Source organism: Scyliorhinus canicula, chromosome 6 (genome assembly GCF_902713615.1).
Source record: "Scyliorhinus canicula chromosome 6, sScyCan1.1, whole genome shotgun sequence".
NCBI lineage: Eukaryota > Metazoa > Chordata > Chondrichthyes > Carcharhiniformes > Scyliorhinidae > Scyliorhinus > Scyliorhinus canicula.
Genome location: NC_052151.1, coordinates 186337649 through 186352988, shown reverse-complemented (window position 1 = coordinate 186352988; position 15340 = coordinate 186337649). Strand labels below are relative to the sequence as shown.

At 46.6% G+C, this 15340-nt stretch overlaps 1 protein-coding gene across 1 annotated transcript in view; it reads right to left on the bottom strand.

Moving 5' to 3' along the window:
- Positions 1-1092: 1092 nt before the first annotated feature.
- Positions 1093-15340, bottom strand: part of prim2 (DNA primase subunit 2) — a 238432-nt gene continuing 224184 nt past the window's right edge. The window contains exons 10-11 of the mRNA XM_038801067.1: positions 11666-11734; positions 1093-3653 (exon numbers count right to left, since the gene is read on the bottom strand). Coding sequence (XP_038656995.1) covers positions 3414-3653; positions 11666-11734 — 309 coding nt within the window. The 3' untranslated portion in view covers positions 1093-3413. The remainder of the gene's footprint in view (positions 3654-11665; positions 11735-15340) is intronic.

The window sequence follows — 15340 nt, the reverse complement described above, 5'->3', positions numbered from 1 at the left end:
CCAAACAGGTCTTAGAAGTCACAGATGTTTACAGCATGGTAACAGGCCCATCGACCCAGTTTCTTTCACGAAGCTAGTCCCACCTGCCTGCATTTGGCCCATATCCCTCTGTACCCACCCTGCCCATCCCTTTGCACTCCCGACCTGCAGGGCAGTGCACCCATCTTGTGCTGAATTTCGTGTAGCAATAAGGATGCCCAGTGACTTAACAAACAATTCAATCATAAATTATGGCCCATGACTTCCTCGGCATGGCTATGGGCGGTGGATTGCTCTTCCGTTGTGATTTACCGGCACTTTAATTATCAAGTGCCCGTCTCCGCTGACCTTCTTGATTCTGACCAGGCGAGGCGAGGCTAAAGAAGGGAAGTACGTCCCCGGCTGCAAAGTGAAAAATGAGTGTAGCGCAGGAGGACGTGCCTTTTTCTTACGACACCAGCCAGCCATAAAGCAGTTAAGTTCAAAGGGTCCTGTTGAAAGGGAGAAGGTACGTTTCTATAGTAAGTGAATGGGATGTAGGAGTTTAGACATGGAGGGGGTTTGGTTGGGCGTGGGGGACATCTGGTTTGGCGGGGAGGGGGGTGGTGTTGTGTGGGGAGTGTCCCGTGCGGGGCTTGGATTGGGTCTTGAAAATAGTTACCTTGAAGTAGTTGCTTCCCTTTCAACTCTTTCAGAATAATCATGATTGTAAAACTGGCAGAACCATCCGAAGTTACTTTGTCGTATGGTTCCCAGTGCAACACCATTGTGCAGGGGACGTTAGCCGTCCTGGACAATTCCTGGGTAAACCCTTACCTCGGAACTTCCAAGAGGGATTCTCCAGTGCAAACCCCCCCCCCCCCCCTGAGATCGGCAGCCAGGAGGGTATGGCATTGTGTACGCCAAATGGCTTCACAAAAGAATGCACAACATCGTATAGAAATATAATAATTTGCATTTATGTTGCCCATTTAATATAATAAATTCTCCAAAAGCACTTGGGGGAGTGTAATCTGACAATTTATGAAATACAACCAGATATATAATAGCCTCATAAAATATGAACGGTCTTTCTTGAAACTCCTATTAAATGTTTATAGTAAAGCAAAAGCATTTTGTATTAAATCGAACAATTTCTTTATTATTATATTTCATAGCAATTGCTTTTAAGCATAACTTTACAAAATCCTGAAAAGTTAATGAAAATAAGTGTTTTGTATTGATTTATAAAAATAACCTTCTAGTCAACACAGCAGACTTTTAAGGCTCTCTTCTTTCGGACTTCATTGGTGATCCATTACATTGTTAGTGCAGCATCTTGGAATGCCATATTGATGGAGCAGGGAAGAAAATCGTACCAAAAAAAAAGCACCAGCGTGATTGCTATACACAGAGAGGTGCAAGAAAAAGTTGCGACGGACGTACGGAGGAGAAAAACACAATTTCAGTTTCTGGCAAACAGGAGCATCTTTTTGTGAAGGGAAAATTGTGGAGTCTTTCCCAGAGAAATTTATTAGCTGTGCAGAAGCTGCGGAGTCAGAAACCATATGACAATAGTCTGTTGTGCTTTGAAAATTCAAGAGCAGCTCGGAGTTTTGTGTGTTAAAGCTGGAGCTTGTCGCCTGTCTGCAGTGAATGGCCTATCTAAGCTGTTCACCAGGGACCCAAATGGGATTGTATTTTTGTTCATTGCAAGGCAGTTTAAAACAACACTGAGTGTTCACTATTTGTATTAGCCAACCTAGAGTTCATGGTGTTTAACTCTTGAAGCTGTGGTGCTGCATTCTCTGCTATTTTTCTTCCGCTGGTGATCTGAGTTCCCTCCGAGGGGAGAACAGCGGCAATTGTTCAGGATTGCACCTATATTAGCTCTCTATTACTATGTTTTACCCAAGAAGAGCCGATCCAAAGGTAGTCCCGGCCTGTTAGGAATGGATTAACACAGTTTGTCCATTTCTACTCATTATTAAGGGTTAGTAAAAGTAAAGTCGCCAAAGTCCCAGATGACCATAGGCTGCATTCCCCTTTGAAGGGGAGAGCTGACAGGTGGTAATTTAACCTGAGGATCACCACACCTCAGGCGAGGTGCAAGGTTGAGAAGGCGAGGCCGGTACAGGAATTGAACCCACGCTGCTGGCCTTGCTCATGCATCATGAACCAGCTGTTCTGCCTAGCGAGCTAAACTGGCCCTTTCAGGGATAATAGACGGGGAGACTTGTCAAAGAACGCAGAGTCAAAGCCATTGCAGCAATTCGAAGCTTTGCTGATTCTGTGCTCCATTTATTCTATGGGGGCCACATCTCAGATAATTAGCGGCACTCTCCACTGGAAACGCGGGGTCACCAAACAAATCACAGAGGCACAGGGAGTGCATCACTGACGATTAATGGCAACTCCAAAATAAAAATCACTCCTCAGTCTGCACAATGCATGCAAGCAACACACAATACTGACTGCTCCTCAGGTGCAGTATGAAGCAAAAGATACCAGACCCTTAATTTGCGTTCTCTAATACCAAAGGCTAGAGCGTCGGCAAGCAACAAGCTCAGAGTAGCTCACACACAGTATGACGTTTGTGTAGCTTTCTAAATTGTGCTCTTGATTTTAAAAAAATTGGCTCACGTTTGGAGGAAAATCAAGCCTCGAGGGGGGAAAAAAAATCTTGCTCTCCCATTGATTTATTTTGCATGTCAGGCAATCCTGAGCACAATAAGTGATTATGAAAATGAGAACTGATTCAGATGTGCTTCTCTTCTGGAAATCTGCAAGTACGGCACAAGATGTTACACAACGTATTTACGCTTCACCCGATGGGCAATGAGAAAGAACAGATCACATTACAATGCAATGAAGCCTATAATATTAGCTAATGATGGTGAAGCATTAACTGTGGATCACAATTGCAATGCAATGATGTAGTTTAGTGGAGAAGAAAGGCACCGATTTGTCAAATGCCACCTAGTGCACAACTCCGAAGTATTGACGAGACTAGTCGGCTGGGCTTGAGTATTTCTTCTTACAAAAGTAGCAATATTAAGACACTGTACCAAAGTTTATGCAGCTCTTAGTACAGGTAAAATAAAACGGGAACAAGACCACATTCTAGTCCAAGGATATCACTATGCCTTGGATATCTCCTTGCATCATCTACATCAACTATGTAATTCATTTCCAGGAGCTGACACACAATACGTGCAAGCAACAATATCGAAGTAAAAATATAGGATCTTGTGTTGCGTTTTTCCTGGTGATAATATTTCGGTCAAATTCATTTATGATGTCTACAGGTCATTCTGGAACCCGTCCGATTTTTCTGACGTTTACTCAGTTGAAGGGGGGTAAAAACAAGATGACAAGAATATGCAAGATTCATTTTAGGAGATGTGAGAACCCAAAATGCATTCCATTGGAGATCAACGCCATGTCATCAATAATCACTCGGTGTATACATCACTGAGAAGCTCTTCCAAACCCTCCATGTCAGCAGAGTCTGCCTGGCTGGCAGGTTTGGAGACGCAGGTGCTTGTGCCTCTTGTAGGCTGGCTGCCTTGGTTACGCTGCTGATTTTCTGGCTGGCTAGACTCTTTCTTGATATCCCGGCCGACGTTGAGGAGTTTCTGACTCTCTATGAAATACTGATTTGGATGATTTAGGGAAAATCCCACTTCTTCGGCCTAAAAGGCAGAGAGAAACAAAATAAGGACAGTTGAAGGTCGAAGTTGCACATTGTGACTCCAAACAAATTGCTGCACAAGTTTCAAAATGAAAACGCTCGCAGGCTACACATCAAGTCATTAAGCATATCAGGAAGAGCACAAGGTTAATATCTCCAACATGATGTTTTATGAAAATCCAATTTTAAAAGGAACACAGCGAGGATAAACAAATTGAGGATTAGAGTGACATTGCTTTACTTTCAAAGAAAACAAAAAATGATTGTATGTTAGAGAATAGAATCATAGAATTTACAATGCAGGAGGGCATTCGAGTCAGCACCAGTCCTTGGCAAACGCACCCAGCTTAAACATGTTGAATGTGATTATACCGAGATAAGGCCATAAAATGTGATTTGTCAAATAATTTTAAGAAATCATGGGAGTCTATTTACCCGAATAAATAAATTCCTTCAGCCCGTTTACTCTGCACAAATTCTAAACTGCAATAACTTACTTTCAAACCACAAGTCTAACACCTATGCATTCAAATGCAAGTTTAATTCAAACTCAGTAGTATACAATCTAGATATTCTGACCACTTCCCTAAAACCTAAAGTTCAATTAAACTCAGCTTGCAATGTAAAAGGTCAAAGCCAAAGGTATAATTTCCAACAGGGGACATGAATTTGCATTTATACAACCCTTCTCACAACCTCAGGGTGCCTCAAAGTGCTTTTACCCAAAGGTTACTTCTGAAGTGGAGGCACTGCTGCATTTGCAGGTTTACTAGGGTGGAAGCCACTGTTGCACACTAACATACTTGGAGCCCAAGGTAAGAGCTGGGTGAAAGTGAGGGCCAATGCAGCATGGGCCATTCCAATGAACGCAGTGAGCCTGCCTGTGAAGATCCAGAAGTATCTCGAGGCTCAAACAGGCAATCATAAAGCAATCTCTCTCCCAGAAACTGGAGAGTCGTCTTTTTACGGCAAAAATGGACACTCACTGCATTGAGGACCTTCAGGGATAAAATGAATGGCACTACTCTAGCTTGGCTCGACCTCTTGAAGGGATCACGATTGGTTCAATGAAAACAATTAATTAATTCAGAAATTATTGGAGGATAAAGGTCACCTCTGTAGAGTTTACCTCAGTGACGGGTCATCATTGACTGGGCACAATGCTGACTGAAACAGCTGCAAGACTGCTGAATGCAAAGAGAGACACGGGGCACTTGGTTGAGTCAGAAAGTTGGTGAACTTCAGTCATACGCACAGACCACAAAGACAAAGAGATTCTACAATACCCATGAAATCTGTCCACGGACCCCCATCTACTGCTGGATCACCAACCCTTGATGCTGAAACTGCTCACAGAAAAAGCCACATTCTGGAAAGATGGGCAGAGTCATTTAACTACATCCTCAACTGACCATCATCCATTAAGAAGGGACAAATTAACAGGTTGCCACAGGTCATCATCAACTGCTCTCTTGATGGCTCCACGCTGTTAGAAACGACAAACGCAATCAAACTCCAGTCCAGTGGCAAGTTTGTTGACTTGGCCAAGGTCTTTGACATAGTCAGCTGTAAAGGCCTTTGGAGGGTAATGCCGAAATTCAACTGGCCTGAGAAATTTATCACAATGGCCGCCAGCACCATCAAGACAAGCTTCACGTGTGCTGCTTGATGGCGTGTCTTCTGATCCATTCCTAGTCACTGACTGATGGAGCTGAACAGGGCTGTGTGCTAGCACCAAATGTCTTCAGTATGCTTTTTTTTCTGCCATGCTCTCTGGTGCCTTCCATGGTGGTGAAGCTGGCATTAAAATCAGATATCGTATTGATGGGAAAAGAGGTTTAATCTGAGACAACCCCAGGCAAAGACCAAGACCTACTTCACAATGAATGCCCAGTAGCTGCTGGTTCAGAGCTGGACATGCAGTGGAGAAGGGACTTCGTCTCTGACGCATGCAACAACGCCGGCCTCACAATCAGCATGAATAAAACTGAAGTAATGTACCAGCCTTCTCCATGAAAACTCCACCTCAAGCCCAGGGTTTCAGTTCATGACCTGCCAGCAGTGGATAAGTCCACTTATCTCAGCAGCGCTCTCTCTCACACCGTCTATAGTGATGAGAGACACCGGCAAGAATTGGCAAAGAAAGTGCAGAGTTCTGCAGACTGGGAATGAAGAGGAATAAGTCTCCCTACGGAACGGTCTATGTTGAGACGCAGTTCTCCTCACTCTGCTTGACCCATGCCAGACTTGGACTGCATGTCAGCAACATGTCAAAAAGCTCAACCACTCTGGAGATCAGATGCCCACCGAGCTGGCACGTAATGCATTTTGGAAGGTCTAATACAGGTAGGGAATATACAGTGAATGGTAGAACCCTCAAGAGTATTGACAGTCAGAGAGATCTGAGTGTACAGGTCCACAGGTCACTGAAAGGGGCAACACAGGTGGAGAAGGTAGTCAAGAAGGCATACGGCAACCGTGCCTTCATTGGCCGGGTGATTAAGTATAAAAATTGGCAAGTCATGTTGCAACTGTATAGAACCTTAGTTAGGCCACACTTGGCCTAACCTTGTTTTCTCATCCTTACATACGCTTCCTTTTTCCTCTTGACAAGACATTCAACCTCTTTTGTGAACTATGGTTCCCTCACACGGCCATTTCCTCCCTGCCTGACGAGGACATACCTGTCAAGGACACGCAGTATTTGTTCCTTGAACAAGCTCCACTTTTCATTTGTGCCTTTCCCTGACAGCTTCTGTTCCCATCTTATGCTCCCTAATTCTTGCCTAATCGCATCATAATTACCCCTCCCCCAATTATAAACCATGCCCTGCCGTATGGCCTTATCCCTCTACAAAGACACCGAATTGTGGTCACTATCGCCAAAGTGCTCTCCCACAAACAAATCTAACACTTGGCCCGGTTCATTACCCAGTACCAAATCCAATGTGGCCCCTCCTCTTGTCGGCCTATCCACATATTATGTCAGGAAACCCTCCTGCGCACACTGTACAAAAACTGCCCCATCCGAACTGTTCGACCTATAGAGGTTCCATTCAATATTTGTAAAGTTAAAGTCACCCATGACAACTACCCTGAGACCTCCACACCTATCCATAATCTGTTTTGCGTTGGGATTCTGTACTCGAATAGGGGTCTGTACGGGGGCCTAGGAAGTGCTGGGGGTCTACACGGGGGTGGTCGATGGTGTTGGGGGTCCGCAGTGGGGGTCAGTGGTGTTGGGGGTCTGTACTGGGGGGTCGGTGGTGTTGTGGGTCCGCACTGTCAGCCTTTGGGATGTATGGATCAGTGGCCTGGAAATTCATACACCAAATTGCTCATTTCTTCAGAGTAGAATGTCTGTTTGGCTGAAGGTAGACTAGTGGTCACTTGTGTTGCTACTGCCTCATGAAGCAGCTAGATTCACCTGTTCTTCAAATATCTGAGATACTTTACCCTTCCAGGGTAATCTGAGGCAGGCTGGGCACATTTCAGGGCACGGTATACAACACAAGATGATCTGTTCAGGATAGCCACTATCCCGCAGGATGTCCTTGATGCTCCCTATATCGTCACCAAGCTGTGCCCAGTCAATAATGACCCGTCACTGAGGTAAACTCTACAGAGGTGACCTTTATCCTCCAATAATTTCTGAATTAATTGTTTTCATTGAACCAATCTTGATCCCTTCAAGAGGTCGAGCCAAGGCGCCGCTAGAGTAGTGCCATTCATTTTATCCCTGAAGGTCCTCAGGCTACGTGGATTGGCCATGCTAAATTGCCCCATAGTGTCCAAAGATGTGCAGCTTAGGTGCGGTTACAAGGACAGTTCGAGGGCGTGGGCCTAGGTAGGGTGACCTTTCAGATGGTCGATGCAGACTCGATGGGCCGTCGAGACTCTATGGTTCTATGGGCCTATGTACGAGGCTGCTGAGAAGGCCAATCTTTATTGGGCGTGGAACTGTAAGAATCCCAATACATGTATTGACGAGTGAAGGTAGAGTTGTGGCAGAGCGAACCACCACCTTCCATAGCCAATTTCTCAACCAGCACATCAAAGGAAGAGAGTTAATTTGACTGCTCCCATTTCAAAGGTGAATTTGGGCACAAGGTGTACCCATTAAGGTACGTCAGGAAATTATTGCATGCTCTTATGGATTTAAATATAGTAAACAGATCACCACATATTAGAAATAAGCCGTCGCTTTAGGTCTATCAATTGTCTTGATGAATGCAAGATGAAAAGCTTCAACACAATGTATCCTTTTCAGCAAAACCTTTCAAGGGTCACTCCTTCTCCTGGGAGTTATAGGTTAATAAATTACCACATTCCCTACCTTTAAACTTTCTTTGTTCGAAAGCAGAAAGATTTCATCCCTACCCACTTCATAGTCACTCTCTGGCAACATGCAGGAACAAAGCACGCTGGGAGACTTGGCCAATGTGAGAGAGAGTGAGAATGAGGGAGAGAGAGACAGAGAGAGAGAGAGAGATGAGAGAGGAGAGAGAGATGAGAGGAGAGCGATGAAAGGGGAGGGAGAGAGAGAGATGAGCGAGAGAGATGAGAAGAGAGAGAGAGACGAGGAGAGAGAGATGAGAGGGGCGAGAGAGAGATGGGAGGGGAGGAGGTAGAGAGAGAGAGAGGGCAAGAGAGAATGAAAGGGCGAGAGAGAATGAGAGGCCGAGAGAGAATAAGAGGATGAGAACGATGGGAGGCATGGTAGCACAATGGTTAGTCTAGTTGCTTCACAACTCCAGGGTCCCAGGTTCAATTTCGGGCTTGGGTCACTGTCTGTGTGGAGTTTGCACATTCTCCCAGTATCTGTGTGGGTTTTCTCCCACAGTCCAAAGACGTGCAGGCTAGGTGGATTGGCTATGCTAAATTGCCTTTCGGGTCCAATAAAAAGTTTGGGTGGGGTTACTGGGTTACGGGGATTGTGTAGAGATCTGGGCTTAGGTAGTGTGCTCTTTCCAAGACCCAGTGCAGACTCGATGGGCCGAATGGCCTCCTTCTGCACTGTAAATTCAATGATTCTATAAGACAGAACGAGGGGGAACGAGAGGGTACGAGAGGGCGAGGGGGAACGAGAGGGCGAGGGGGAACGAGAGGGCGAGGGGGAACGAGAGGGCGAGGGGGAACGAGAGGGCGAGGGGGAACGAGAGGGCGAGGGGGAACGAGAGGGCGAGGGGGAACGAGAGGGCGAGGGGGAACGAGAGGGCGAGGGGGAACGAGAGGGCGAGGGGGAACGAGAGGGCGAGGGGGAACGAGAGGGCGAGGGGGAACGAGAGGGCGAGGGGGAACGAGAGGGCGAGGGGGAACGAGAGGGCGAGGGGGAACGAGAGGGCGAGGGGGAACGAGAGGGCGAGGGGGAACGAGAGGGCGAGGGGGAACGAGAGGGCGAGGGGGAACGAGAGGGCGAGGGGGAACGAGAGCGCGAGGGGGGAACGAGAGGGCGAGGGGGAACGAGAGGGCGAGGGGGAACGAGAGGGCGAGGGGGAACGAGAGGGCGAGGGGGAACGAGAGGGCGAGGGGGGAACGAGAGGGCGAGGGGGAACGAGAGGGCGAGGGGGAACGAGGGAGGGGACGAGGGGGAACGAGAGGGCGAGGGGGAACGAGAGGGCGAGGGGGAACGAGAGGGCGAGGGGGAACGAGAGGGCGAGGGGGAACGAGAGGGCGAGGGGGAACGAGAGGGCGAGTGGGAACGAGAGGGCGAGGGGGAACGAGAGAGCGAGGGGGAACGAGAGAGCGAGGGGGAACGAGAGAGCGAGGGGGAACGAGAGGGCGAGGGGGAACGAGAGAGAGAGGGGGAACGAGAGGGCGAGGGGGAACGAGAGGGCGAGGGGGAACGAGAGGGCGAGGGGGAACGAGAGGGCGAGGGGGAACGAGAGGGCGAGGGGGAGCGAGAGGGCGAGGGGAACGAGAGGGCGAGGGGGAACGAGAGGGCGAGGGGGAACGAGAGGGCGAGGGGGAACGAGAGGGCGAGGGGGAACGAGAGGGCGAGGGGGAACGAGAGGGCGAGGGGGAACGAGAGGGCGAGGGGGAACGAGAGGGCGAGGGGGAACGAGAGGGCGAGGGGGAACGAGAGGGCACGAGAGGGCGAGAGAGAATGAGTGCAAGACGAGAGAGCGAGGGAGAAATAGAGAGAGAGCATGTCTAAAAATTATGAAAAGGGAAGAGATGATGAGGTCGAGGGAATGGGGAGATCTCAGAAGATTTACAGCACAGGAGGTGGTCTTCCATCACTTTGTCTGCAGAGCCACTGCAGGTGGTGAAATTTGAATTCAATAAAAATCTGGAATTAAAAAGTCTAATGGTGACCATGAAAGCATTGTCGATTGTCGTAAAATCCCATCTGGTTCACCAATGACCTTTAGGGGAGGAAATATGCCACCCTGACCAGGTCTGGCCTACATGTGACCCCAGACCTACATCAAGTTAAGTAGTCAAGTAGTTGACTCTTAACTGCCCTACAAGGGCAATAGGGATGAGCAATAAATGCTGGCACAGCCTGCGACGCCCACCTCCCATGAATGAATAAAAAGCTCACCTTGTTCAGTTCCTACACAATTTCAGCAGAGCCGTGAAAATCGGGTCTGCCTGCACCACACTCAGGCAGAGGTGACCGGCAAGGAAGTGACTCTTACAGCAACTCCAATAGCTGTGGCAGGGAATTCCCACCACGTAGCTCAAGGCTGAGAGTCAACGGGGAGCAGGATTGCCAAGGATTGAAGGATTGAACACATTCCTGGAAGTTTTTTCACATCTTACCTCCAATCGCCCGGCCCTACACTCCCATCCTCACAGAACAACACCTTTCTTTGTCAGAGAGCAGGGTCGTCAATGACCAAAACTTGCACAGTTCAGTATATTGCAGAGCTGGTTTAACATACGGATGAGGAGCAGGAATAGGTCACTCAGCCCCCTGACCCCGCTCCACCGTTCAATAAGATCATGTCTGACCCCACATTCCTGCCTACCGCCAATAAACTTTCACCCCCCCCCCCCCCCCGTTATTCTCTGTGACCAGGATCGCGAATCCCGAAGGTTGTGTTTCCTACTGGTGCTCGGGTTCAGAATATCTCATCTGGTCTGCAGAGGAAGTTGGAGTGGAAGGGTAAAGATCCAATTGTCGTGGTCCACGTGGGTACCAACGACATAGGAGAACAAAGTCAGAGATTCTGCGAAGCAGGTATGAACAGCTAGGAGCTAAATTAAAAAGCAGAACCAAAAAGGTAAATCTCTGGATTACTACCTAAACCTAATTGGCATGGGATCAATAAGATGAAGGAAATCTTGCATATAATGCAAGTTGTTGTTTTATTAATTTGGGTATTTTTAATACTAACGCTGAAACTTCTCTCCCTCATCTCACCGTATGGGGTGTTCCGTGTGGTTCAGGGAGAAAGACGACCATTAAATTAGACAGTGGCAGACTACATTTACAATCCTTACATGGCAAAGTTTCAGTTCTGCAACTGAATCAGCATCTTGAGTTTTGAATAATGGCCAATTTTCAATCATAACTTTTCCTTCCCGACAAGCCTTTCATCATTACATTCACACCCTTCGCATTCTGTTCAAGAACAACGCAAAGATAATCTTCCCGAGAATGCCCAGTAAAAACAATTGTCATTTGATAAATAGTCCAGCAAAATTTAATTACTTTGATTTAATTCTCTATTAACATAAAATGTGATCTCAGCTGACAGTAACCAGTGTACATAATTGTAGCTTTAACGCCTCAAAAGGGAACCATTGGCCTAATTAACGTATCAGATTTTAAGTGCTCAATTTCCTCTTCGCCCTCAGAAAAAACAGCCAAACTATAAAATCTTGCTGCAAAATACTAAATGCCTCGGTAATAAGACCGTAAAAATTAACAAATGGCGACAGCTAATGATGGATACAATTATTCTTCTGAGACTTCAACTTTCATGCATCAGTTACAGTAACTTCCCAAGGCTGACAAAGCCACTCTCATTACTCTGCAGTGCAAATTAAACATGTCCTTACATTGTGGGTTAGCTCAAAGTATTTCTGACAGGCCAGCTGGTAATGCATCCCTTTGACTAAATCCAGAATCTGTAAAGGGAGGAAAAGAGAGAGAGGTTTATTGAAAAAAGGCAGCTCATCCAATTTCCAGATTAATGCATTAACAATAAGAGACATTCAAAAGAACCACCAGTGTCACTGTAAATATAGCGATCACAACTAGTAAGAAATAAAATACAAGGTACAACGATCTGATTGTGCGACAAACTCCTTCTGACACATTCTACCTTGCAGCCCAAACCCTGCTACAAGCTAACAGCATTTAATCTAGTGGAGACGACAGATAAATGGAACATTGTGTGTGGGGTTTCTGCTATTCCGATGATTCTAATAACTTCGCCCTCACAAAAGCTAAGCTGGACAAGGGAATGAATGGCCCCAGCTTGAGCTGCCATTACCAGTGCCACGATGGTTATTGTCATGCACTCTGTTGCTTAATTTAAGCTAAATTTAATCTATTTGCTTTTGTATAAAATGCCATTCTTATCGGTTTTCTGCAGCGGTTGCTGGGATCTGTTAAGGTTGCACCTTTGTTATGCAGCTTAACAGAATTTCCACTCGTTCTGCACCGATCAGACGCGCTTCAAATTGGTGAAATGAGATAACCATCCGCTTACAAAATTGTGAGCATTGGTTGATGTCTCTTATTCGCAATGGCTGCACTGTCAAATGCAAAACATTCTAACTCCTGGTAGTCATCACTGAATGCGAGTATGGGCAGATGACATTGTTAAACCTTGGCAAAACGTCATCCTTTGACTTCAATATTACTGCGAGTTCCTTCAACAGTGTTGCCTTAACTCAACGGGAAGATTTTAATCCAACTACTAGTCAATCGAGACGCTCACACCTGTCAGATTCTTCACATGTTGACCCTGTGTTTTCTCTCCCTCATATGCAAGACAGCATCCAAATGAAATCCATCATAACGCAGAATGTCACACGCCCACGAGAGCAATAAAGTCTGCTGTTGTTTTACGTTTAATAAAGTAAAAGGTAAAATAAAACAATTCCCACATTTCTCCCTGGTTCCGCACGTTATGCCGATGCCCTGAAGACAGTACTTAGTTCTGCAGTCATATTAAAACACCAGCACTGCATCGCCATCAACGCCTCTGGATTTTAAACGCAGGGAGACATAAATGTTAACCGTCGTTTCAAACCTCACTCATTTTATGCTGCAGGGCGATGTCTTAAACAGAAGCTTTGAAATGTTCCTCACTTGAAGAGGAACGAGGGAGCTTCCATTGTTCTAACATGTTTTGTCGACAAGTTGGGTGCTCACTCAAAACAGGACCGAACAGGCTGCGTACTCCGAGTATAACCCAACTTCTGCCCAGCTAACCCTCTCACATATAAAATATATTTGAGGCAGTATTTGTTTTTAACCTAACAGGCAGAATCGTATGATCATGCTTTGAAATGTGTTGATAAATGCACAATGGACGCTGTGCCATGGAATAGGGAACCATAGGTTCACCTGAATTGTCTTACGACAGCGGATTCCTGGGGTGCAGTCACATCGCTGTGGGAGAGGTATGTGCATCCACTTGAGAAGGGAGGAGGAGGAAGGCTCTGAGAATTGCCCACCGCCAGCTGTGGTCCAGTGGCCTGCACGCTCACCTATGAATCAGAAGATTCAGTTCAAGTCCCACTCCAGGCACCTGAACACGAACGTTAGGCTGACACAACCGGCCTAGGCCTGAGGAGGTGTTGCACTGGCGGAGGTGTCATAATTCGGATGAGGGATTAAACCGAAGCCTTGACCAGCATGGGTGGATGTAAACGATCCCATGGCCACTCTTACAGGCGAATTCTCCCCAGTACCCTGGCCAATATCGATCCCTGAACAATCACTAAAGTGGTCATTACCAAATTAATGTGACATCACTGATCTGAAGCGTTAACTCTGTTTCGCTCTCCACAGATGCTGCCAGGTGTGCTGTGCATTTCCAGCACTTTGTTCCAGATTTCCAGTACCCGCGCAGTGCTTCACTTTTGTGCCATCATATTGCTGTTTGTGGGCCCTTGCTGCGTGCAAATTGGCTGCAGAATCTCCTTGCATTTCAGCAGTGATTGCACTTTTAAAAAAATTCTTCATTGCTGTGAAACCTTGGGACAATCTCAGGATGTGAAATATGCCATAGATATACAAGCATTTTTTTATTAGCTAACTCTTTGCAGCAACGTAGGCAGCTCGGTAGCACAAGTGGATAGCAATGTGGCTTCACAGTGCCAGGGTCCCAGGTTCGATTACCTGCTGGGTCACTGTTTGTGCAGAGTCTGTAAATTCTCCCCGTGTCTGTGTGGGTTTCCTCCTACAGTCCAAAGACGTGCAGGTTAGGTGGATTGGCCATAATAAATTGCCCTTAGTGACCAAAAAGGTTAGGAGGGGTTATTGGGTAACGGGGATAGAGTGGACGTGAGGGTTTAAGTGGGTCGGTGCAGACTCAATGGGCCAAATGGCCTCCTTCTACACTGTATGTTCTATGTCCTTTACTGTTGGGTGAAGCAACACTTGGGTGAAGTCTGGGTGTTGGGCTCAGTTGCCATCAGAGCATTGTTCGGAAAGACAAGTAAACTGGTGGAAATATTGGGAGCCTCAATTTTACCCGGAGCAAAAACAAAAGGAAACTTTTATGACATTTATTTTCCAGCAGCAAAATTGAATTTATCTATTGCTTTAAAACGCACAATAAAACAGGAAAGTCGTTCTGCAACCGAACAATACCGCACATTCACCCCATCGCACCCGTGTCAGAACTATCCCACTTCATCCCACCCCTGTTATTTTCCCCCAGAGCACAGCAATTTGCCCCTTTCGTATTTGTATTCAATTACATTTTGAAAGATATTATTGAATCAACTTCAATCACTGTTTCAGACAGCAGGTAATTACAACTTGCTGCTTAACTTATATTTCATGTTGCCTCTGGAATTGCTGTCCTTTGGTTACTTATTCCCCTGCCATTGGAAACCGATTCTCCTTTTTGATAAAGTACCATGTGGCACTGTAGCCCAGCCAAGGACCAATGTCATGGATGTTGAGGGCAATTGAAAAGGAATGTTATTCCTGACACTGACAGCAGGCGACACGGTAGCACAGTGGTTAGCACTGTTGCTTCACAGCTCCAGGTTCGATTCCCGGCTTGGGTCACTGTCTGCGTAGAGACTGTCCGTTCTCCGTTTCAGCGTGGGTTTCCTCCGGGTGATCCGATTTCCTCCCACAAGACCCGAAAGATGTGCTGTTAGGTAATTTGGACATTCTGAATTCTCCCTCTATGTACCCGAACAGGCGCCGGAATGTGGCGACTAGGGGCTGTTCACAGAAACTTTATTGCAGTGACAATAAAGATTATTATTATTATCATCTATCAGTTTTTGCAGGCTTCTGAGCACAGACTTGCCGGAATCGGGTTTCAGATTCGGCGTGTCATCTTCTGTGGGGTACACGTTTGATTTTAAATTCAGATGTGGGCGTCGTTGACCAGGCCAAGATTCATTATCCATGTCTAATATTGCCCTTAAGGTGAGCTGCCTTCTTCAACCACTGCTATCTATATGGTGTAGGTACACCCACAGTGCGGCCAGAGAGCGAGTTGCAGGATTTTGACCAAGAATTGTGGTGCGGGTGAG